Genomic DNA, 23,912 nt, shown 5'->3' with positions numbered 1-23,912 from the left:
CCTGTAATCCCTGCACTTTGGGAGGCTGAAGCGGGCGGATCACCAGGTCAAGAGATCAAGACCATCCTGGCCAATGTGGCGAAACCCCGTCTCTGTTAAAAATACAAAAATTAACTGGGTGTGGTGGCACATGTCTGTAGTCACAGCCACTTGGGAGGCTGAGGCAGGAGAATCGCTTAAACCAGGGAGTTGGAGGTTGCAGTGAGCCAAGATCACGCCACTGCACTCCAGCCTGGTGACAAGAGCGAGACTCTGTCACAAAAAAAAAAAAAAAAAGAAAAAAAAAAAAGACATCATTAAAGTAGCCATGGTACTTTGAGGCACCCAAAATAAAGAGAGTCCTGGGTGGATCTGAGCAAACGATTTGTCATAATGAACCAGAAATACAAGATTCCACTGAAACTGGAATAGTTGATAGAATATGGTTGAACTTAATTGAACCTTCAAGGGAAATAAAGGTGAAACAAAGCTAATGAGTGGGAAAGTCCAAAATTAGTTTGGGATAAACATGAGGATATAATTGCATTTTAGCACGGGTATCTTCTGACCTCTTCCAGCAGTTCATCTGCCATCATTCTTTCTTCTGACACACCTACCAAATCAAATGGCTTCTTCCTCTATACTGCAGTATAAACAAACCCTACAGTACCCCTCTGGACATGACACACACCCTGGAGGAAAGTTTGTAAATCTCATACAAGGGTAGAAAGTGCAATTCAACCCAGCACGCTGGTTATGGTATATGTGGTGTCAATGTACATGGCAGCAACTTCAATCAAATCAGAGCTGCTACCACAGGTAAGCAACCTCTTATGCTGCCCTGTAGTGATGTCAATATTCTCAGTTTACTAAATTATCAATGTGGAAGAATGCATTTTTGAGCTCCAGACTTTCTAAATATCTTAAATAGGCTATCAAAGAGGATGTAACAGAACCCTATCTCAGAAACCTAAGCATCAGGGAGGAACACTGACCGGTTTTTCTGGCATCTTTCTGTGGGGGCAACAGAGATGAACAAAAGAAATGTTAGCATGTCATAGCATATGACAAGTGAGGGGAGACAGAGGTAGGAAGAGGGTGTCCTAGCCACAAGGCTAATGCATTTGTGTTCAAAGAGAAGTCTGGGCAAAGGAGGGGAAACCCCCCCCATGAAAAAAACAAAAACAAAAAACCAAATCAAAGGACAAAAGGGTTTCATACAACACAGTATCAAAAAGTAACACACTAAATGCACAAGCTGGTGGCAAGTAAGTCCACAACCTATTGTGATAGGTCCATCCAGCATCAATGAGATTTCTTCTCATCTGTTATCTCAAGGTTATTTACAGATGTGTTGACTAACAAGTCTCTCTCATGGGAGGGTGGGCAGGCTTCAATCATTGGTTTCGGGATCTGTCTGCGCCATGTAGGCATCCAACTCAGCATCCAGGTGTCCTTTTGTTTTCGACATGTATGCATCCAATTGGTTGTCCAGTTGCTCCTTGGTCAATACAGGGCGAGCAAGGGCACCTCTCCCTCGTCCACGGCCTCGGCCTCGGCCTCCAAAGCCCCCTCTTCCCCGACCTATCATACCCCGACCTAGCCCAAAGGGGGGGGAAAAAAAAAAGAGATAGTTACAAGTAAGTTTAATAGGTGCTGTAGTAAATGCCCCTTAGAGCAGTGGGGCCTAGCTGAGAAAAGCTGAAGGGCAGGGCAAAGAGGAGAAATCTGGAAAAACAGGAAACACACTGGGTAGAAAGCAGCACATGGAAAGCACACGTAATGAATCCCCTATCACATGATCATCTCTAAATGCTATTTTAACCATTTTTATTCTATCAATAAAGGAAAATAATTAACTGACAACTCTAATTTTAAAAAACCTTAATCGATCCTAAGATAAAATTACCTAACATTTGAGATTCACTAAGTTCATAATTAAAATACATGATAGATAACCCCATTTAGTAAGATAGAGAGGTGGTAACAAGGGCACAGAGAATGAGGGGTGTGAAGATAGACAGTTTTCAGATTAAGTTTACTGGAGACCCTTCTGGAAAGTCATCTCATCTTTCCTTAAGCTTATCAAGTCTAATGAGCTAACGGACCTCATATGTCAGGAGACTGAGGAGTTTTTCTGACAAAACAACAATGTAAGGGAGATTTGAAAAAATATTTTGAGTTGTCCTAGCTATTTCTACCTCTAATTCTAGTTACCTTATGACAATTGTGGTTATCTGAGTAGTCTGAATTCAGTTAACAAAACAAACTCAGCTTTTCGAAAAGCTATTTTAGTCTCTGCCACCCTCGTGATGTCTCTCTATCAGAATCCAAGTCAAGATAATTTGGAAACATGTTATTTCATCCTGAAACCCAAACTAGCTTGCACTTCACTCAGTAAGCCAAGTATCATATGATGGGAGAGAAGAAAACAAGCCCCTGGTTATCAACTTTTCTAAGTTATTATTCCTTGGCAACTTCAAGGTCAGAAGTTATGGAAGACCCAAGACACCTTTTAAGAGAACCAAAGCAAATATACACAGGGGCTACAATAGTGTTTTTTTCCTGGACAGGTGTTGTTGGGAGTTTTCCACTAAGCTCTGAACCAGAAAGCTCCCATGAGATTTAGTATTAACAGCAGCAACACCATTCAACTCTTTGCCAATCTGGGTCAAGAGGTCACAAGACAAACTTCAATAAATTTCAAAGGCAAGATTATCAACAAGAGCCAGTTAGTCAACTGATGATAATTCCATCTTGCTCTCTACCTTGAGCAAAAAAAGTCATCTCTGGTTCTCCACAGGCAAAAATGTGACACTGAATTTATCTGGTTTCAGAGCCAATGCCCAGCTCCAAGTCTCACCACCCTCTTAACTCTGCTTCATCTTTGTACCTCTCTCTCTTCTATATTGTCATGTGACTCGAACCAGGATCTGGAGCTACAGGGTAGTGTGTGGTGGGGCACGGGCAGAGAAAGGTAAAACCTAAACTGACCATTTTGGGGGGTATTTTCAACTGTACAATTTAAATTTGCAAGAGCCTGGAGGAAGATGGTGTATACTCTGGCTCTATAATATGCACTTGATTGATTCTTGGAAAAATCCTGAGACTTTTGCACTACCAGCATGGCAATTTGAAAAATAAGCCAGTTTCAAATAACAAAACAAGACAAACAAAGAAGCCTGCCTATGACTTGAAGCTGTGCAGAAAGGTGGCTCTGAGTTTTTAAGGGAGGAAAGTAAGGGGGAGCTACTCTCTGAAGTTGGTAGCTGACTAACCTCTACCACCGATTCCGCCACGACCCATAGCTCCACGCCCTAGGCCCCCTCTCCCAGGACCTCCACGACCTCGAACACCACCTCTTCTTAAGCCCATTCGGGGAGCTACGGCTCGTCCACCTCGGAGCAGGTTTTGACCTTGGAGAGGAGGCATACAATGTATATGCAGGTAAATCCAAGAGACACAAAGTAGATTCTAACCAAAGGCAGGCGGTGAGGGTTAAATGAGGGTAATTCAGTTAGTTTTTAGGTTGGTTGGAGCAAGCTGCATACTGCGAATAGATTAACCTACTCTTTATTCAATCAATTCAACAAGTCTGACCACAAATCCATTTTTGGAAGAAGTTGGGAGTTAATTCAATCAGTAAGTGCATACATTTAATAAATATCTACTGAATAATCAGATAGATGCCTAGCATTATGGTAAATTTAAAAATAATTGCTATGGTTCCTGATCTCAACAGATTATTCTAGGGAACAAGAACTATACAGGGAACAGAACAAGAGTACCCCAAATGAACATACATAGGTAAGTGCTGTGGGTCAACTTGTCCTCTTTTTCCAGCTGTATCAGTGTTTTACTAGCACCAGGAACAAAGAGTTAAGATACAGGTCAAAAGACCTATAAATTTCTTACGTTTGACTTCTAAGAACTTGAATGTGCTTTGATTCAAGCAGCAGCAGGGTGTTTTAAAATGGAATGGAGATGACATGAATTACCTGTTGTTACGCAGGTCATAGCCTCTCACCATTGCACATTATCAGAAAAGGAATGGTATCGATAAAAGACATGCAACACTATTAAAAATATGTGATTTCACAAGTTATTATATTAATACAAATTCAGGCTTAAAGATGTTAAACGAACGTGTCCATAAGCAGCCCAAGAGAAAAGGGAAGGGAGTAGGGCCCGACAATTATCAGGGTACACATCACTGACCTCGGAGCGACATCCCGCCCCTAAGTAGGGTTCTGGTAGCACGTCCCCCACGTAGTCCTCCTCTGGGCAAGCCTCTCTGGATTATGGGTAGGCCTCGTCCTCCGATTGCTCCCCTGGCCAGGGCCCCTATGGGTCGGCCTAACCGTGCCTGGATGTTACTCTTACCCAGGCGCTGCTTTAAGCTCTTCTGGAAGAAAAGGTGTTAGGGGATTGAGATCAAAAAAGCAATCCAACAGGATTTGGCAACTCAAAGTGCAGAGAAAAAGAAGCAAGTGAGATGCTGGTGTGAAGGGAGATAAACCTGCTGTGGGTGTCATAAGGATCCCAAACCAGAAGCAAGCCTTTGCCTCAGAACATGTTATACAAGCAGCAGAATTTTGATCCAGAGCAGAAACTCCAAGAAGCTCAAGGGTGGTCCCATGAAATGGGCATCTCCACAAATTACCTCACTAGTTTGGCTACGTAAGTCATACACTGCCAGTTGAAATTTAAGTTTCAGTAAGAACATTCTATAGTTCAATCCTAGATTGTACTGCTTTTCAACTACAGGTTGACGATTTTATGACTTGATTCATACCTGCCCACGGACTACCACTGTCTTCAAAGGCTTACTCAAACACCACAGGAAGTTCATCACACTCTGGGCAAAACTTAAATTACAAGTTCACTTGAGTTCTTGTGACTTAAGAACAACATTGATTTCTCAAAGAGGCCCATGTGCTCCATTTTTCCTCTGGGAATCTATTTCCAGACGGTCCACTTTTTACCTTAAGATGTAAATAAACACAAGAAAGTCAAACCTCCTTTCATTTCTTAAAAATCCCTAATTCCATGCCTGCACCTGCAAACAGCTCCTTTAAAACAATATGACCTTAAATTCAAAATAAACATGTAACTCCAATATATCTCCACAGCCAGCCAGCCAGCCAAACATGTTAGAATTATTCTGGTGATTACAAAACTCAGGGCCATATATGAGGACAAGGACACACTACAGAGATAGAGTATTTTTAAGAATCTGTTCTCAGAAAACCATTAAGACTACATCTGAATTAAATTCCTTCAAAGGAAAAAGGGACAGCCATAGCCCTGAACACAACCAAGGTCCTAGCAAGCCTAGTTGTCCATAAAGTCATCAGTCAATATGAAAGAAAATAAATTCTATGGCCCCTTCAGGCTCCACCCAGAAGTGACTACCAATGTGTGTGTGTGTGTGTGTTTTCTAATCATATCTCTCAAAAAAGATGCTGTGAAGTATTATTGTTAACTTTCTAGCACAAGATCATAAATTGCTTCTAATCAGTGGGAAAGGCTCCAAACATTATGCATCTAGCATAAGTAGGTGTAACCAACCATAACGGCCTGTCCTATTACTCCCCTGATTAACACATAATTATGAGGTTAGACGGCATTCCACAAGTCTCTTGCATTCAGTTATCCTGCATATATTAATTCTCCCAAGCTTTGTGCTTTAAAGGGAGAACTGTACTGTGCTGGGAAGTTCTTTATCCATTCCAATCCTTAACTGCCACCAATATTGGCCTTTAACATTAATAGGAAACTTAAGGATGTCAACTATACCACTTAGTTTTCACTCTAGAGCTATGCTGCGTAAGACAGCCTCTAGCTACATGTGGCTATTTATATTATTATTATTTTTATTTTGAGATAGAGTCTCGCTCTGTCGCCCAGGCTGGAGTGCAATGACACGATCTTGGCTCACTGCAACCTTCGTCTCCCAGGTTCAAGCAATTCTCCTGCCTCAGCCTCCCGAGTAGCTGGGATTACAGGCACTGTCACCACGCCCGGCTTATTTTTGGTAGAGATAGGGTTCTGTCACGTTGGCTAGGCTGGTCTTGATCTCCTGACCTCAGGTGATCCACCTGCCTAGGCCTCCCAAAGTGCTGGGATTACAGGTGTGAGACACCAGACCCAGCCTAAATTAAAAGTAAATTTTATTTATTTTCTTGAGACAGAGTCTCACTGTCGCCCAAGCTGGAATGCAGTGGTGCTATCTCCACTCACCGCAACCTCCACTTCCTGAGTTCAAGATATTCTCCAGCCTCAGCCTCTCGAGTAGCTGGGATTATAGGTGTGCATCACCATGCCCGGCTAATTTTTTTTTTTAGTAGAGATGGGGTTTTGCTGTGTTGGCCAGGCTGGTCGCGAACTCCTGACCTCAAGTGATCCGGCTGCCTTGGCCTCCCAGAGTGCTGGGATTACAGGCCTGGCCTAAAATTAAATTAAAAAAAAAATTAAGCTCCTTAATTGCACTAGTCACATTTAAAGTTTTCAATAGCCACATGTGGCTAGTGGCTACTGTACCAGATAGCAAACACAGAACATTTCCATCGTTATAGAAAGTTCTGGCTGGGCACGGTGGCTCATGCCTGTAATCCAAACACTTTGGGAGGCTGAGGCAGGCAGATCACTTGAGGTCAGGAGTTCAAGATCATTCTGGCCAACATGGCAAAACCCCGTCTCTACTAAAAATACAAAAATTAGTCAGGCGTGGTGGTGGGTGCCTGTAATTCCAGCTACTTGGGAGGCTGAGACAGAATTGCTTGAACCCGGGAGGTGGAGGCTGTGGGTGAGCTGAGATTGCACCACTGCACTATGGCCTGGGTGACAGAGTGAGACTCCGTTCCAAAAGAACAAAACAAAACCACATAAAAAAATTTTAGTGAATATTACTACTCTGGATCGGGACTACTTCCTGCAGAGCCTAAACTTAAAGCTTCTTGTTGAAAGGTCTTTTGGAATGATCTGTCAGAGACTCATCTTCAGCAATTTCCATTTACTCTTGGAAAATGGTGGTGCCTTTTGCTGCTTTCCTGAGTCAGGGAGGAATCCAGTCACTCCAAGGCTTAAGAGAGCCGAAGCAGAAAGTCTTGTTTATTTTTGGTCAGTGAGCCCAGTGGTTCAGGGTGGGGGTGTAAGGGTGTTATATTTAACTGCTGAATTTATGCACAGCCATGCAATGCTACCAAAGCCCTTACAGTTGCATGGCACCGCCCTCCAGACGCCCAGCCACAGCTTGGACATATCCTTCCACAGCCACTGTCCGGACTTGCATATAAATTCTATGAATAATAAAGAGTAGGTTTTATTCAGGTCAGAATAGGATTATCTCTCACTGTAAGTTTGAAAGAGAACCCCTAACTCAAAATTACTCAGTACTCTTGCTCCACTTTACTGGTAAAACTTTAGGTGCTGTGGAAATGAAGGTCACTCTACTCTGTATATTTTAGCATTGAAAATCTTTGACTAAGGCCATGCAAACTCCCTGCACTAGGGGAACAAGAATAAAATTATTTCCCTGGTGGGTAAATCATTTAACAGAGAGTAAAGGATGCTGTGAGATTATCTAAAGCTGAAATAAAGTTTCTTTGTGGAATAAGCCATTAATTTATGTTAAGGATTAAAGATCAGAAAATGAAAGATTAATACTCATTGGTAACAGAAACAGGCCACATAGATGGCAAACTCCCTAAAAGAGAAAGACAATAAAAAGTTACTTATTGGTACCTGCCAAAATTGGAATTCTCTGCACTTCTCTTTCTTCCAGAGAAGTTTCAGTTTTTTGCCCTGAACCACTTTGCAATCATCCATCACGTTCTGACAGCCTCAGTGGACTCCCTGACAGAGATCACCAGCTGCTTCTGGAGCATTAAGACCCATTCTCTCACCTGCTTAAGTTTTAATGCTGCCTGGACAGAGGGTCTATTCTCCATCTGCTGGGCCAGTCTTCTGTTTCTGGCACTGGCTAGCTGCTGTTGTTGCTGCATCGAAGCCCGAATATTCACTGGCGTCGGCTGTTTGTTCTTCAGCATATTAGTAAAGCTTCAAGGTCGAACAAAATGGATGTTTAAATAAAAGCTTTATTACAAACATTTATTGGCATTTTCATGGCTTGCTAGACCAGGAGCTCCAGATCCCACGAACTTTTAAGTAAAGTGGTACACTTAGATCAAGGCTGATGTGGGTTAAAGACTCCTCTGTTTCCACAAACTTGCAAGAATCAGAAACTCAGAAATGCAGCTAAGTGCAGCACATTCAACCAAAAGTGATAACAAGGGCTCAGGTAACGGCTTTTAGAGAGGTGGAAGGTATGAAAAACACGCAGTAAGCAGATATGACAAGAGACAGAAGATATAGTTTCAAAGACAAACAAAGAAAGCCTAAACCTTGGGGGATCCAAGGTGCATTCTAAGGCCAAATATGAGGAAGGACTAGAGCACCTTCAAAGCTCACAGCAATTAACATACTCTCATAAATTACAGGAGTGTATCACATTTTAAAATGTCACTCGTAACATGCAAACATAAATATTATTATGTAAACATAAATAATTAGCCTATAGCCAAAGAGATAAGGAGAGAAGCACATACGCCTCAGAAGAGGCAAAACTATACATTAAGTAAATTCCAGTGGTCTAAAGTCAACTTAATGAAATCACTGATCAAAGGCAATCTCTCTTTTTTTTTTTTTTTGAAACAGAGTCTCACTCTGTTCTCTGTTGCCCCGGCTGGAGTGCAGTGGCACGATCTTGGCTCACTGCAACCTCCGCCTCATGGGTTCAAGTGATTCTCCTGTCTCAGCCTCCCGAGCAGCTGGGATTACAGGCATGCGCCACCACGCCCAGCTAATTTTTCTATTTTTAGTAGAGACAGGGTTTCACTATGTTGGCCAGGCTGGTCTTGAACTCCTGACCTTGTGATCCGCCCTCGGCCTCCCAAAGTGCTGGGATTACAGGCATGAGCCACTGCGCCCAGCCAAAGGGACTCTTAATGAACAAAGTTGTCAGAAATAGAAACTGCCTTTAAATACCTTTACTTTTCTTAGTCTCAAATCATCACTTTTTCTGACTCCAAGTAGTTACTTTTGAAAGTTAGATTAGTTCGATCATTTATAAGCCCGTGAAGAGACTCATTATTTCTGTCAAGGAAGTGTAATGGAATGGAAGAGAACAACACTTAACTGTAAAAGAATCCAAAACAAAACCAAACTAAAAGCAGAATGGAAAGAAAGTGAAATGGAGCAAAGCAAGTGCCTCTTACAAGGCCCAAGAACGACATTCAAGGACCTTTGGACATATTCATGGCTTGCTACCTGCCTCTTACAGGCCAGACACAACACTGCTGGCCTTGGACTGGGCAGCAAGCCTACTGTAGCCAGGGTACCATGCTACCGTGCTGCACGACCCCTGTATCAATGTAAAAAAATGTGAAAAGGGAGGGTGTTAGGAGTCTTTTAAAATACATCCCACCAAATAAATATTTCAGACAGCTTAACATAAAAGTCTACTGATAAGGGGTTTTGAAACAACCGCCCAATTTGTTTTGTGTACCACATGAGATGCAACTAAGAACAGAGGTCTGTAGCCTTCTGTTGGTATTTAGCTTAAAACTGGCTTTGTGCACTGGACCCCAGGGCCAAGTTAAGTAATGTTTTCTTAGGAAGGAGCTGAAGTTGCTGTTGGCTGCCTCACCGCTCATTTAGAGACATCTTGGTGGTGCTTTTTAGCACAACTTTCGGCGCTGACTGTGCAGCCATCTTCAAATCCCGAGAATCTACAAAGGGCAATATGTAAAATGAGCAAATCACAATAGTGACCACATCATTTTTATAAGTGGCAAGGCCCAAGTCAACAATAAATAAAAAGGCCTTATATTTCAAGTGCTTAAATTTTTTTCTTTTTTTCTTTTTTTTTTTGAGACAGGGTCTTACTCTGTCACTCAGGCTGGAATGCAGTGGCACGATCTTGGCTGCAGTGGCTCACTGCAGCTGTAATCTCCTGGCCTCAAAGGATGTTCCCACCTTGGCCTCCCAGTGTTGGGATCACAGGCGTGAGGTGCCACGCCCAGCAAAAGTGCTTAAATTTCTATGGCAATTACCTCAGATTACTATAACTTCAAGGTGGCTGGGCGTGGTGGTTCACCACCTGTAACACTTTGGTGGTTTGAAGCCAGGAGTTAGAGACCAGCTTGGGTAACAAAGCGAGACCCAGTCTCTACTAAGAAAATAAATAAATAAACAGCGGTGCATGGTGGCCAGCACCTGTGGTCCTAGCTACTCAGGGGGAGCTGAGGTGGGAGAAGTGGTAGAGCCCAGGGGTTGGAGGCTGCAAAGAACTGTGATGACGCCACTGCACTCCGGCCTGAGTGAGACCCCATCTCTTTAAAACAAACAACCCCAAACAAACTTCAAGGCCCAGAAAATACCCAGGAAATTCTCAAAAACGGCAGAACCCAATTTAGCAATCAAAGTATGGAGTCTGGCCTTTTTTTTTTTTTGAGACAGAGTCTCACTCTGTCGCCCAAGCTGGAGTGCAGTGGCACAATCTCAGTTCACTGCAACCTCTGCTTCCCGGTTCAAGTGATTCTCCTGTTTTAGCCTCCTGAGTAGCTGGGACTACAGGCCGTGCCATCATGCCCGGCGAATTGTTTTTGTATTTTTAGTAGAGACTGGGTTTCTCCACGTTGGCCAGGGTGGTCTTGAACTCCTGACCTCACCCGATCCACCCACCTGGGCCTCCCAAAGTGCTGGGATTACAGGCGTGAGCCACCGCGCCCGGTCGAGTTTGGCTTTTCCTCTAGAGCAGTCATTTTCAACCTTGACTACACATGACTTATCCAAGGAGCTTTTAAAGGGCCGGACAGGCCCGGCGCGGTGGCTCACGCCTGTAATCTCAGCACCTTGGTAGGCCAAGGTGGGCGGAATGCTTGAGCCCTAGAGCTCCAGACCAGCCTGGGCGACATGGCAAGTCCCCGTTTCTATAAAAATATAAATTAATTTAAAAAATAAAAAATACAGATATCTGGGCCTAGATCAATCAAACCACAATCTCTAGTAACGAGGTTTGGAAATGAACAATTGTGGGGTGGAGGGAAAGCTACCTAGGTGCTTCTAGTGTGCAGTTAAAGTTGAAAACTACTGATCTAAAGTGAAAATATAGGCCGGGCGCGGTGGCTCACGCCTGTTTTCCCAGCACTTAGGGAGGCCGAGACAGGCGGATCACCTGAGGTTGGGAGTTCGAGACCAGCCTGACCACCTGGAGAAACCCCGCCTTTACTAAAAATACAAAATTAGCTGGGCGTGGTGGCGCATGGCTGTAATCCCAGCTATAAGGGAGGCTGAGGCAGGAGAATCGCTTGAATCCGGGAGGCGGAAGTTGTGCTGAGCTGAGATCGTGCCACTGCACTCCAGCCTGGGCAACAAGAGCGACATTCCGTCTCAAAAAAAAAAAAAAAAAAAAGCCTAGTTTAAAAATTGGCTTTCAACTCCAGAATCAAGTAGAGGCTTTTGTAACCAGAAACTAACGATCGGGGGGGTTAAGAGTAGGAAAGGTTTTCTAAATTCACCTGGGGAATGAGCTCGCAAACAGCCCTCCACAAAACTTAACCCTAAAGGAATTTCCAACATTCCTCAAAGTCTTGTATTTCTTAATCTCCCTACCATCCTCAAAGCCCTATCAAGACCCCCACTTTTGCTCAACCCAAGTTTCCTTTTTATCCCTATCAAACCCCAACCTCCATCAGTCCCGCCACCACGTTACAGTTCACCCCCTCCCCCGCCCCTTCGCAGGGGCTCCGCCTCCTCCCCCGGGCCTCCACGCTCCAACACCGCAGCTGTGTCCACATGCCACCAGCCCCTTTCCGCGTCCGCCGGCCTCTTCCGCTCCCCAAGACCCCCCCACCCCGCTCCTTCTCACTACAGAAACTCACCGAAGGAAACAGACGCCAGTGCTCCTCCCGGGGCTGCCACCACGGCTCCGGCAGGCGGGCCGGGGACCGGCCGAACCTGAGTTGACGGTGGAGGGGCTCGGGTTAGCTAGATGGGCGGTTGGTCAGATGCGTAAGCGGTAGTATGCGAGCTCAGTTCGTTGTTGCTGGTTGGCTGTCTAGCCGGCCGATCCGTCTGCTCACCCGGCCTGCCCGTTCCTGCCTTTCGTCTGCAGCGGCGGCCAGCTCCGGCTCGGTGTCCAAAACAAAATGGCCGCCACATGCAGTGCTTGTGGGACCGGCTAAAATGGCGTCTACGCCATTACGTCAGGCGCCAGATCCGTGCACGACTGGAGGGCGTGAAAGATTTGAGCTACGCCTGCGCAGAGGTCAGAGGCGGAGCCTTAGGGCAAACTTCAGCTAACTTTACCTCAGCGGTACAAGCAGTGCCCCGCCCCCTGGGGGCGTGGCCAATGGACCTGTCGGGGGGTGCCGGGACTTCAAGTTCCCGTGGTGGTTACACTGCAACCTCCTGGGGTAGTTAGTAATCTGGGTCTTAGACGGGGTTTGGGTCCCGAATTCCCTCGCCCCTCTGTTCCTTAGGCAAGGTATACCGTCTAAAAATCTTTACGCGGACTTGCCTCGTCTGCTTCCGGACAACTGGGCCTGGGGAATTTGCACTGGTTTTCCCCTCATGGCCAGTCGCCCAGTCTGAGAGTTGTAAAGTGCCCTAAATGCTCCCGCCAAGGCCCAGGAGGCCAGTATTGGGAGCACATTCCTCTCCCATCCTGCGCCGGCCAACAACACCCCTCGTCCATGTTTTCCTCCTCACTTCCTCCCCTTCCCAACTTGGCCTAAATACTGTTTAATCCTTCTTGCGGGGGGTGCACCTTTGCGTCCTCGTTTGCGCTTCCATGTCCTCCCTCCACACCTGCCATCCGTGTTTATTTTGTGGCAGAACTAGATAGGGATTTCTCTTTTCTAGCTTTCTGATTTGTTGTTGTTGTTGTTTTGAGACGGGGTCTGGCTCTGTTGTCCGAGCTGGAGTCAGTGGCGCGATCAATCACGGATCACTGCAGCCTTGACCTCCTGGGCTCAGGTGATCTTCTCACCTCAGCCTCCCGAGTCCTAGGATTATAGGCATGAGCTGTGTGTCCTACTCAATTAAGGGATTTTTCTTTCTTTCTTTTTCTTTCTTTTCTTTTTTTTTTTTCCTTTTGGCAGATGGAGTCTCGCTCTGTCACCCAGGCTGGAGTGCAGTGGTACTATCTCGGCTCACTGCAACCTCCGCCTCCCAGGTTCAAGCGATTCTCCTGCCTCAGCCTTCTGAGTAGCTGGAATTACGGGTGCGTGCCACCACGCCCTGCTAATTTTTGTATTTTTAGTAGAAATGGGGTTTCACCAGACTGGTCTCCAACTCCTGACCTCGAGTGATCTGCCCACCTCTGCCTCCCAAAGTGCTGGGACTACAGTCGTGAGCCACCGTGCCCGGCCTCAATAAGGGATTTTTCTAATGGCCATGTGCACAATACAGTGTGCATATGTTTGAGTAATGAGAGAATGACACATCTGTCCCTGCCTACCCTTTCTCCGCCCCATAGGCACGTCAGGACCCTTTCATTTTCCTTCCTGGCACTGGCACGTGTGTGTATGTGTGTGTGTGTAAGGTCCATGTGAGGGTAAGGATCGTGGTTATTTTGCTTAATGCTGGAGCCTCAGTTCCTACACAATGTGTACACACAGTACCACTTAGGTAAATGTTCGTTGATTGAAAGATTATTTTGGCCAAGCGCGGTGGCTCACACCTGTAATCCCAGCACTTTGGGAGGCCGAGGCGGGCGGATCACAAGGTGAGGAAATCGAGACCATCCTGGCCAACATGGTGAAACCCCGTCTCTACTAAAAATACAAAAAATTAGCTGGGCATGGTGGCAGGCGCCTGTAGTCCCAGCTACTCGGGAGGCTGAGGCAGGAGAATTGCTTGAACCCGGGAGTTGGAGGTTGCAGTGACCCGAGATCGTGCCACTGCACTCCAGCCTGGGTAACAGAGTCAGACTGTGTCTCAAAAAAAAAAAAAAAAGAAAGAAAGAAAGGAGATTCTTCCTCTGGTTTTATAGCTGAGAAAGTGATGTCTCCTTGACTTCCAACTGGAACCTTGAACCCCCACATTCCTGGCCCTTGAGCTTTCCTCAAGTAGGAAGGTGTAATGCACCTTGACCTCTTTCTAAATAAGACATTTCCCCAAATAAGGGAAGTGGGATCCACCCACTTCCAGATCCCAGAGGAGACAGACATCGGATGGCTGGCGAGAGAGAAGCCTTTAATGAAAGATGAGTTGCAGGCTTGGACCGCTACTCTTGCGCCCTTGGTGTATGTGTGGGTGGGGTGGGCAGGAGTGGGGTTAGGGAGAGGGATAAGTGGGATGAGGTGGAAGCAGGGGCAAGAGGCAGATCTGGGAGGGTGGAGTGGAAGGGCGCTGCCTGATGTGGCTGTCTGCTCAACTGTTCTCCCAGAAGAAGTTGTTACAGGCCACTGTGAGAGCGGCCACAAGCACCACATACTCCTGGAAGTCCACCTCCCCGTCTCCATTCTCGTCTAGCTCCTTCATCACCTTGTCCACAGCATCCACATCCTTCTGGGCCTGTGGTGGGAGGAGAGGAAAAGGAAGGTGTATAGGGAGGGGTACAGCACTGAGTCAGAGACAAGGGGGTGGTTGAGGAGTAGGAGGCAGAGATGAATGAGAGGAACTGCACTGAATTATGGGACTCTTTTGGGCCTCAAAACTCTTGAGGGCTCCTGTTGCCTACAGCATAAGCTCTTTCACCTGGCAGAATGAATAATAATAACACCAGTTACCGTATGTTGAGTGCCTACAATACAGCAAGCACTACACTAGGAGCTTTACAAGCATTGTCTAATTTAATTCTAATACAAATAATGTGAGGTATGTTTCATTATTTCCATTATAGAGAAGAAACAAATTGGTAATTGGTGGTTAAATAAATATGCCCAAAGTCCCACAGCTAGAAAGTAGCAGGGCTGGAATTTGAACCCAGTCCAATAAAACCTCAAAACCGGTGCACTTTCTTTTGTTGTTTTTTTTTTTGACACGGAGTTTTGCTCTTGTTGCCCAGGCTGGAGTACAATGGTGTGATCTTGGCTCACTGCAACCACCGCTTCCTGGGTTCAAGCGATCTCCTGCCTCAGCCTCCCAAATAGCTGGGATTACAGGCATGCGCCACCACGCCTGGCCAATTTTGTATTTTTAGTGGAGACGGGTTTTCTCCATGTTGGTCAGTCTGGTCTCGAACTCCCGACCTCACGTGATCCACCTGCCTCGGCCTCCCAAAGTGCTGGGATTACAGGCGTGAACCACCATGCCTGGCCTAAACTGGTGCACTTTCTACCGTATCCTGAGGCTTCTTTACTTTGTGGCCCTGGTTAGCCTTTGCAGCGTACTTTTCTACATCCTTCATGCCAGTCGAATAAAACTACTGGCATGCTCCACATTCTTCTTTCTCCTGTGCTTTTGTTCATTCAGTTATTTCCTCCTAAAATGTCTGCATTTACCCAGATAATCTTCCAATGGAAATCCATGGCTCAAGTGCCACCTCTTCAGGAAAGCCATCTCACTTCAATCAGGTTAATAATCTCTCATAACCCTTTCTGGCACATCTGTTAAGGCTCTGTGTACTTCCTGGAGTTCATGGTTTACTTTTAAGTGTCAATCTTTCCCTTCTAGTCTATGAGTCTTATTACTGATGAATCTAAACAGGGCCTAACACTTGTTTTGGTGATCAATAACATATTGGGGATCAATAAACTGGGGCATTTTGACTTGACCCAGCTGGAATAGGGAAGCCTGGAAAAATCCAGGAGAGAAGCCTGGGAAAGGAAAGAAGGAGGCTGGGCTGAGCTGAAGGTGGGGTGGGGAGACAGCAAGGGGGTGCCCAGCCCATTCCCCCAACCTTCACCCACTCCACTCCCACTCCACCACTCTGTACTTACATCCAGGAAGCCAGAGAGCTCCGTCTGCAGCAGCTCTTTCAGCTCCTTCTTGCTCAGCTTGTATTTGTCCCCCTCTTTGCCCGAGTGGGCGTGGAACACGTTGATGAGGGTCTCCATCGCTGTCTCCAGCTCAGAGCCCATTGCAGCAGTGCACCTACACACCCCCATCATGGAAGTGAGCCTTGAGGACCAGTCCCAGAGTACCGGGGTCTAGGTGAGGGGAGCCCTCAGGCCTGGCCCTGGCTGACAGCTCAAATAACTGTGGGATTAAAGCCCTACTGCAATTGATCTTTCCCTGAGATTTTACAATGTGAGGGAAATCCCAGCAGACCTAAATGCAGACCTCTTCTCCGTGTCACTCAGTGTGTACCCCAGCCAAAGGGAATCAGGGTTAGGGCATGGAGAGAGAGCAGTTGGAGCTGGGCTGGCTTCAGAGGCCTGTGGTAGATGTCTACAGTGGCTGCCCAGGCAGGGATTGAGGAGGGTGGGGCAGGCAGGGGTGGTCACAGGACTGGGCCATGCTTCCTCTGGCTCTATTTTTACCCTGGACCTTGCCTGCCTAGCATAGCCAAGCTCTGCTGTTGAGGGTGGTGGGCTGGGGTGTCCACTACAGCCTTCCCTCTGCTGCCCACCTGTAGCAAGGAGTCAGTCTGGTACCCTCGGTCAGCTTGGTAGGGGGGGTGGCAGCCTCAGTGGGCGGGTGGCCTAAGGCTTCTAGGGGAGGGAGGTCTCACTGACTCTGAGTTTCCTGTTAGTAGCTGGGGGCCCCTTTTGGTCCTTCAACTCTGTTCTCTCCTGAACATGTCATTTTGGCTTCTCTAGGGTATGCTCCCATTGCTTCTGCAAAATTATCCCTTCTATCTAGTGGGTGGCAGAAGGGGAGAGAGGAATGTTTGAGCCTTTTCCTTGGAGCCAGGGTTCCCAGGGAAGGGGAGAGGAGACCTGCAGGCATTGTCCCTGCAACTGCTCACTCCTGGTTGATTTGGGGATAGTGGGAGCAAGGGGAATGGGCTGGTATGTGTTGGGGGAGATAAAGGGCTGAGAGCATGCAGTCCTTTGAGTTCAAGGGGCTGGGAGAGAGTAGGAGAAGAAAGGAGAAAGGAGGGGTCTGTTGAAAGAGAAGACTGCCAAGGGGGCCTCTTTCCCTTGGCCCTGGGACAGTCTGGCCTTCCGCAACCCCAGGGGGGCAGCTCAGGTGTCTCGGATCAGATGTCCCCATCCTTCCCCAGGCCTAGGGGGCTGGACAATGGCCCCTGATCGAATGACATCCCAGTTCTTCAATGGGGCCCTTGTGAGTGTCATCTGAACTCTGGACCTGAGAAGCGGTTGTCACAGAGACATGGGGGAGATGGAACCCAAGCTGTGGCTGATGAGGGGATAAGGGGTGCTTGAAGGAGGGATGCTGGTGGCTTGATTACCTGCTCCATGCCAGAGGGGCAGCTGGAGGTCACCTGGAGCCCTAGAGTAGCCTGGGATTTTATGTGGTGGTAGTTCTGAGAGGACTTGGGGGCAGGGCAGATGGGAAAACAAAGAGGAAAGAATTGGGGGAAAGAGGAGTCAAGAAGTCTGGGCCAAAAACGGGAGGAGGAGAAAGGGGAGGTCCTGTGGAGGTAGTGTTGGGAAGGGGTGCAGCACCCTCCATCCCCTACTTCCCCATATCTTGGGAGCTTCGCCTTGCCACCCCCAGACTCCCCAGAGACCTGAGCTCTTGGCAAGGCAGGGTGGGGGTGGCAGAGACTAAGGCTGGCAAGAGACGTGGGGGCAGAAACAGCTGTTGTATCTGCTCTCTTCTTCTTACCCCACAGGAGGCGAGGCAGGGGAGGGCTGGGGCCCTTCCCAACACCTGGGAGACAGAGGGGGCCTTGGCAGGGACTCGAGGGCTCCCTGTGGGAGGGCCAGGTGGCCAGGAAGCTCTTGGTGGGTTCCCCACTGGCTTCCTCCTTTGTTGAGCTGCCAGCTCTCTCTCTGACCTTCAGTTCATTTGTCTCTCATCACCACCTTCCAAACCCTGTCTCCCCCAAATCCCAAACTGCCCTCACCCTGACTGACTCCTCCCAGATCCTTAGTGCTCCACAGTGCTATGGTCCCCAGCCTCTTGGAGCCCTTCTGAAGACCCCTCTCCCCAAAGCTGGCAGGCCAGGGACTAGCCCAGTGGGGCAGGGTACTCACCGTCGGCCTGGGCCTGAGGTGGGAGCAGGTTCTGGACAGATGGCCGAGGCTGCAAATGTGGCTGCTGGAGCTGTGTGTGGAGACCTGTCTTCAACAGTCCCTCCCCTGCTGACCCCCCCACCGACTCCACCCCTTCACAGACGAACACCCTGTGGGGCAAGGGGCCAGGAGCAGACAGAGGCGCCCTCTGTCTCCTGGGCTGGAACAGGCGGCCCTTGTCTCTTTCCCAGCCTTGCTTGCCCCGTTCCTTTCTCTTTAGGCAGCAGTGGATGGTGCAGGGGAAAGAGGTGGGAAGGAGGTCCTGGGAGGGATACTGGTTGTCTCACCCCAAGCTGGGCCTTGCACTACCTGCAGCTGACTGTGCTGATTGAGCCGGGTAAGGGGGGAATTCTGCTGAGGGGATCTTAGTCTGTGGCTCCTCCATGAGGCCTCACTGAGAGGACCCTCAGTGAGTAACTTAAGTCTTGGGAGTCTGAGAACCCACAGAGGGATTTCGATCCAGGACTCTTCTATAGGGGTCTCAACCTGGATCCCCCTCTGTGTGTGGGGCCTCAGCCTGGGGTTCTCTGAGGGATCTTGGGCTGTAGCATCCTTTGTGGGGTTTCATTCTAAGGGGCCTCTGTGTATGTCTCAGATTGGGCCTCTCAGTGTTGAGCTCCCTCAGTTGGTTTCCTCCCTCTTCCCCCCTCAGCATACACACTCCTGATTAGACATGGGGTGTGGTGGCAACAGCCCCCAGTATTGAAATGACTAGGATCCTGGGACCCCTGCTGAATGAAATCTGTCCAGACAGCTCCTCTCCCTGACCAAGTGGGGGCGCTCGTGTGGCTGGCAGGGAGCCCGGGTCCAGGCCTGAGGGTTCAGGGCAAGAGGCGTGATTGGGTCTTCAGAATCCACCACGGAAATTTGACACCTCCGGGCTTGTAAGCAGCTGTCTCCTCCTTCCCTGCTGCTTATAAACCTCAGCCCTGAGACTCCAGCTCGCTCTACCCCATCTCCTTGCCCGGTAAGTCTCATTGCCGACCCTGGAGGGAGCCCGGAGATCATTTTTTCTTCCTGGGCTCCCAGGTCCCTCCCCCAGAGCTGGCTCAGACAGGAATTCAGGAAGCAGCTTTGGATGATCGAGCAACAGTGCATGCTGGAGTGCGTGACGGGGTGGACAGAAAAGAGAATGCCTCTTCCAGCCCCACCCACCGCACCCCAGGGGGCTGTGAGTGCCTGTACTAAACCCGTCGTGGGGCAGGGAGTCAGAGACACCCCGTTCCAGGACGCTTGTCATCGGGAGACAGGAGCGGGGAGGATCTGTGGGGTCCTGGGTTCAGCACTCTGCCCTGCTGCCCTGACGAGAGAGGTAAGGGTGGATCCAGGCAGAGAAAACGGGTCTGTTCAGACGGAGCCAGCTCTGACCACAGGGAACATTTGCCAGACCCTGTGCTTCTCTGCTGGGAGAAGCGGTCAGAGTGTGTGTGGGCGGATGCGAGTGGCTGGAGACCAGGTCCCAACATAAACAAGCTTTGGAGACAAACAACCTTGTGACCTGTGAGGCTGGGTGAGACAAGAAGGGACTCTTGAGACAGATACACCACAGAGGGGCCACCAGACTCTAAGGACTCCAGGAAGGACCCTCAGCTGAAAACCTCCTCTCAAGTAGAGAGGTCTCCAGATCGAGGCATCACCACAGAGGGGTCCCTAAGCCACAGACATTTAAAAAGGAGCCCAGATTGTGAGACCTACAGAAGAGGGGGTTTCTGGAGCCGAATCTTCTGCCCCCACCTAAACTGAGATGCTGTTGTCTTGTCTGCTGCCCCAAACTCAACCCCTGCCCTCTCCCTCTTTCCCCATAATGCCCTCTCCAGGCCAAGACCTGATGCGATAACACCAAGGCAGGGGCCTTCCCTGACTCTCCCTCTCTGCTCCTTCTCTGTTGCACAGGTCAGCCCTGACAAAGGTCAGCTAGCCCCTTAAGGACATCAGCTTTGGCCTCAAGGTCCTAATGGCAGCAGAACCACTGACAGAGCTAGAGGAGTCCATTGAGACCGTGGTCACCACCTTCTTCACCTTTGCTAGGCAGGAGGGCCGGAAGGATAGCCTCAGCATCAACGAGTTCAAAGAGCTGGTTACCCAGCAGTTGCCCCATCTGCTCAAGGTAGGCAGACGTCTGGGACTGAGATTTTGTGAGATGGTTATTATGGGACACTGTGTTTAGGACGTGATGGTGCCGAGTACAATAATGTGACCACAAGAAAGGATGTGGGTAGCTGCATGTATAAATGGTTGCAGGTTTTATTTTGTTTTTTTTTTTTGTTTTTGAGACAGAGTCTCACTCTGTTGCCCAGGCTGGAGTGCAGTGGTGCAATCTTGGCTCACTGCAACCTCCATCTCCAGGGTTCAAATTATTATCCTGCCTCAGCCTCCTGAGTAGCTGGGATTACAGGTGCACACCACCACACCCAGCCAATTTCTGTATTTTTAGTAGAGACAGGGTTTCACCAGGTTGGCCAGGCTGGTCTCGAGCTCCTGACCTCGGGTGATCCACCCGCCTTGGCCTCCCAAAGTGCTGGGATTGGTTTTCTTGCCTGGTGTGTATGTGTGTGTGTTTGTGTGTGTATGCATATAATTAGATAAGCAAAGATACTATGTGCCAGTGGGAGTATGGGTTTGTATCAGAAGATGCTGTTGGGTTCTTGTGTATGCTCTGTGCCTTTCTGGTCTAATTTCCCCAAGACAGGACTGGACCCAGAGCTGGCTTCCACGAGATTCACAGACTGTCACAGCTGGAAGGAGGCCAAGAGAAAACACAGTCCGTGCTCCTCACTTCACATATATAGAAACTGAGGCCTAGCAGTGGAAAGGGGCTTATCAAAAATGAAAACACAGCCAAATTCATGGAGTCATAGACCTCAGTGTAGGGGGTCTGTGGGATGCATCTATGAAGACTCCCCACTCGCTATGGGCATCCCCTTAACTAGGGTGTAAGACAGAGTCATTCCTTCTCTCCCACTCACAGGCTGGAGTCAGGTCTTAAATTTCATTGACTCTGGGCTCAAAGAGGCCTGGTCATTCCAGGCTGTTGACAGTTTGTTTTACATCTTTTCTGAAAATCCACAGGCACATTGAAGTGTGTGAATTTGGACTCCTTGAACACAATGAGTCTCTGAAACTCATGGTCTTTCATCTGCAAAATCCCCTACAACTTCCAACTTCTCAGATTTTTTTCTTTTTTGAGACAGTGTCTCACTCTGTTGCCCAAGCCACTGTGCGATCACAGCTCACTGCATCCTTGACCTTCCAGGCTCAGGCAATCCTCCTACCCCAGCCTCACAAGTAGCTGGGACCACAGGCACATGCCACACTGCCTGGCTAAGGTTTTCTTTTTTTGAGACAGTCTCACTCTGTCACCAAGGCTGGAGTGCAGTGGTGCGATCTCGGCTCACTGCAACCTCTGCCTCCTGGGTTCAAGCGGTTCTCTTGCCTCAGCCTCATGAGTAGCTGGGATTACAGGCAACCGCCACCATGCCCAGATAATTTTTGTATTTTTAGTAGAGACGGGGTTTCGCTATGTTGGCCAGGCTGGTTTCGAACTCCTGACCTCAGGTGATCCGCCCACCTCAGCCTCTCAAAGTGCTGGGATTACAGGCGTGAGCCACCGTGCCTGGCCAATTTTTAAGTTACTTGTAGGGATGGGGTCTCTCTATGTTTCCCAAGCTGGTCTCAAACTCCAGGCCTCAAGTGATCCTCCTGCATTGGCCTTCCAAAGTGTTGGGAGTACAGGTAGGAGCCACTGTGCCCAGTCAGACGTTTCCTTTCATCTTCTTACTGGAAACTTCAGTTTCTCTCCTGAAGGGACAGCATTCCTTATATCCTTGTCAAGCAGTGACTTTTTTTTTTTTCCCTAAATTCAACTTCCTCTGGGCCTGGAAATGTAGGAGGTGACCTCTCTGCTTTGCATTACTTCTAGATTTTAGTTTCTTCTTCTTTCTAAGAGTTCCCAGCTCCTTGGAAGCTCATCTGCAACCTGCCATTCTTTTTATTGCACTCCTTACAGCTCTTCAGCTTCTGGCTCACTGTTTTCTTCTCATCACTGCTTCTGTTGTTATTCTCAGTGGCTTCAGCATCCATTGTTATTCTCAGTGGCTTCAGCATCCACACAGACAATTCATCCAACACCTGGGCCTTTCAATTTTCTCAACTCCTCATTTCCAGAAAGATTTGTCTTCTTGCATCTCAGCATCCCACTCCTCTGTTCATGCTTTAGACTGTGTCATTAACAAAATGACGCACCACTTCCAAAATCTTGATTTCAAGTCTCCCTTTATCTGCTGACCTCCTCCTTTCATTCTGGTTCTGTTCCCCTCTCTAGCTTCTCCACTCCAGCACTTCCCTGACTCCTCAGGTACCTTCAGTCTCTTGACCCTCTCACTTTTGCATCTTCCATCAACATCCCTCGTGTCCTCATTGCCCTTCTTCCTCACCTCAGGTTCTAAGGCTTCTCATTGTAATCACTGCCTTAACTCCGTTGATTCTGTTTCTCTCTGTTCTCAACCCAGTTAATCCACCATTTCACCTATAGTAACTTGCCGGTTAAATCCACTGTTCTGCACTTGCACTTGGATAGCTGAATCTGGCTGAAGAAAAATGCACAGCTTTGTTGACTTGTCTCACTTTAAATCTATAACCACAGACCCCAAAAGGGACCCTTGGCAATGCCTGGCGGTTCTACTAGGTTTCCCTGGTTGATTCATTTACCAGTTCTTTCAGATGATTATTTCACAATTTGTCTTCTCTCTTTGAAGCTCAGTACATCTTTCCACATTCTCCGTTTTCCTGAGAAGTTTACTCACTGAGAAGGTCAGGAGTTCGAGACCAGCCTGGCCAACATAGTGAAACCCCATCTCTACTAAAAACATATTTAAAAAATTAGCTGGGCATGGTGGTATGCGCCTGTAATCCCAGCTACTTGGGAGGCTGAAGCAGGAAAATTGCTTAAACCTGGGAGGCAGAGGTTGCAGGGAGCCAAGATCATACCACTGCACTCCAGCCTGGGCAACAGAGGGAGACTGTCTCAAAGGAAAAAAAAAAGGAAAAGAAAAAAGAAAATAGCAATCAGGAAACTTGTACATGCTCCCTACCTGAAATCAGCAGTCTTTCCTGTTATGCAAATGATCCGTCACTGCCCCTAAGGCCAACCCTTCACTGGTGCCCTGGATCCCATCCCCTCTTACCTACTTATAGACTTTCCTCTTGAAATTACGCCTCTCTTTCTTGCATCGTCAAATTTTCCTTCTCCACTGTATCATTCTTACAAGCTTACAACTGATATCTCTTTTTTTTTTGAGATAGGATCTCACTTTGTTGCCCATGCTAGAGTGCAGTGGCATGATCACAGTTCACTGCAACCTCCACCTCCCAGGCTTAAGTGATCCTTCCACCTCAGCCTTCTGAGTAGCTGGGACTACAGGCATGTGCCACCATGTCCGGCTAATTTTTAAATTTTTTTGTAGAGACAGGGCCTCTGTATGTGTGCCTGCATGTAATTAGGTAAGCAAAGATACTGTGTGTCAGTGAGAGTATGGGCTTGTATCAGATGATGCTGTTGGGTTCTTGTGTATGCTCTGTGCCTTTCTGGTCTAATTTCCCCAAGACAAGACTGGCCCCAGAGCTGGCTTCCAGGAGATTCACAGACCATCACAGCTAGAAGGAGGCCAAGAGAAACCACGGTCTGCATTCCTCATTTCACATATATGGAAACTGAGGCCTAATTAAAAAATTTTTTTTTGTAGAGACAGGGCCTCATTTTTTTTTTTTTTTTTTTTG

General features: G+C 47.9%; 3 protein-coding genes across 11 annotated transcripts in view; 1 reads left to right on the top strand and 2 right to left on the bottom strand.

The window, feature by feature from the left end:
* Positions 1-346: 346 nt before the first annotated feature.
* Positions 347-12,645, bottom strand: CHTOP (chromatin target of PRMT1). 3 transcript variants are annotated; one of them, XM_011928135.1, is made up of 7 exons: positions 12,126-12,158; positions 11,925-12,000; positions 9,689-9,770; positions 7,887-8,040; positions 4,198-4,384; positions 3,258-3,395; positions 347-1,578 (listed from the first exon to the last, which is right to left on the bottom strand). In XM_011928135.1, the coding sequence occupies exons 3-7, from the start codon at positions 9,751-9,753 to the stop codon at positions 1,373-1,375; spliced, it is 750 nt and encodes a 249-aa protein (XP_011783525.1). In that variant the 5' UTR covers positions 9,754-9,770; positions 11,925-12,000; positions 12,126-12,158; the 3' UTR covers positions 347-1,372. The 3 variants fall into 3 exon arrangements, with proteins under 3 accessions (XP_011783525.1, XP_011783526.1, XP_011783527.1); XM_011928136.1 differs by having other exon boundaries at positions 4,198-4,381; positions 11,925-12,645; XM_011928137.1 differs by lacking the exons at positions 3,258-3,395; positions 4,198-4,384 and having other exon boundaries at positions 11,925-12,645.
* Positions 11,885-23,912, top strand: part of S100A13 (S100 calcium binding protein A13) — a 16,779-nt gene continuing 4,751 nt past the window's right edge. Inside the window, exons 1-7 of one of the 5 annotated variants that reach the window (XM_011928144.1) lie at positions 11,885-12,025; positions 12,158-12,310; positions 14,039-14,226; positions 15,496-15,563; positions 18,358-18,474; positions 18,989-19,894; positions 20,031-20,244. In XM_011928144.1, coding sequence (XP_011783534.1) covers positions 20,092-20,244 — 153 coding nt within the window. In that variant the 5' untranslated portion in view covers positions 11,885-12,025; positions 12,158-12,310; positions 14,039-14,226; ... (2 more) ...; positions 18,989-19,894; positions 20,031-20,091. Of the gene's footprint in view, positions 12,026-12,157; positions 12,311-14,038; positions 14,227-15,495; positions 15,564-16,596; positions 16,601-18,349; positions 18,475-18,988; positions 19,895-19,985; positions 20,245-23,912 lie in introns of those variants that run through there. The other 4 variants (XM_011928140.1, XM_011928143.1, XM_011928142.1 and 1 more) reach the window with 4 other exon arrangements.
* On the bottom strand, positions 14,221-18,220 carry S100A1 (S100 calcium binding protein A1). Of its 3 annotated transcripts, XM_011928139.1 has the most exons (4): positions 18,099-18,125; positions 17,728-17,813; positions 15,930-16,083; positions 14,221-14,562 (listed from the first exon to the last, which is right to left on the bottom strand). In XM_011928139.1, exons 3-4 carry the CDS (start codon positions 16,068-16,070, stop codon positions 14,419-14,421), a joined length of 285 nt encoding a protein of 94 aa, XP_011783529.1. In that variant the 5' UTR covers positions 16,071-16,083; positions 17,728-17,813; positions 18,099-18,125; the 3' UTR covers positions 14,221-14,418. The 3 variants fall into 3 exon arrangements, 2 of the variants coding, with proteins under 2 accessions (XP_011783529.1, XP_011783528.1); XR_001000263.1 differs by lacking the exon at positions 17,728-17,813 and having other exon boundaries at positions 14,221-14,745; positions 18,099-18,197; XM_011928138.1 differs by lacking the exon at positions 17,728-17,813 and having other exon boundaries at positions 18,099-18,220.

This window comes from Colobus angolensis, unplaced genomic scaffold (assembly GCF_000951035.1).
Source record: "Colobus angolensis palliatus isolate OR3802 unplaced genomic scaffold, Cang.pa_1.0 Scaffold77, whole genome shotgun sequence".
NCBI classification, from domain to species: domain Eukaryota; kingdom Metazoa; phylum Chordata; class Mammalia; order Primates; family Cercopithecidae; genus Colobus; species Colobus angolensis.
The sequence above is the reverse complement of the archived record's forward strand: the minus strand, read 5'-3'. Positions and strand labels throughout refer to the sequence as shown.

What these genes read in the sequence shown, in the direction of transcription:
- S100A1 (XM_011928138.1), bottom strand. Translation starts at nt 16,070, where the DNA reads ATGGGCTCTGAGCTGGAGACAGCGATGGAGACCCTCATCAACGTGTTC. An exon ending in AGCTCTCTGGCTTCCTGGAT is followed by an intron (nt 14,563 to 15,929) that starts GTAAGTACAGAG and finishes CTCCCACCACAG; the next exon opens with GCCCAGAAGGATGTGGATGC.
- CHTOP (XM_011928135.1), bottom strand. Translation starts at nt 9,753, where the DNA reads ATGGCTGCACAGTCAGCGCCGAAAGTTGTGCTAAAAAGCACCACCAAG. An exon ending in AAGATGTCTCTAAATGAGCG is followed by an intron (nt 8,041 to 9,688) that starts GTGAGGCAGCCA and finishes TCGACCTTGAAG; the next exon opens with CTTTACTAATATGCTGAAGA. An exon ending in GGGCGGGATGTCGCTCCGAG is followed by an intron (nt 3,396 to 4,197) that starts GTCAGTGATGTG and finishes CTCCTCTCCAAG; the next exon opens with GTCAAAACCTGCTCCGAGGT.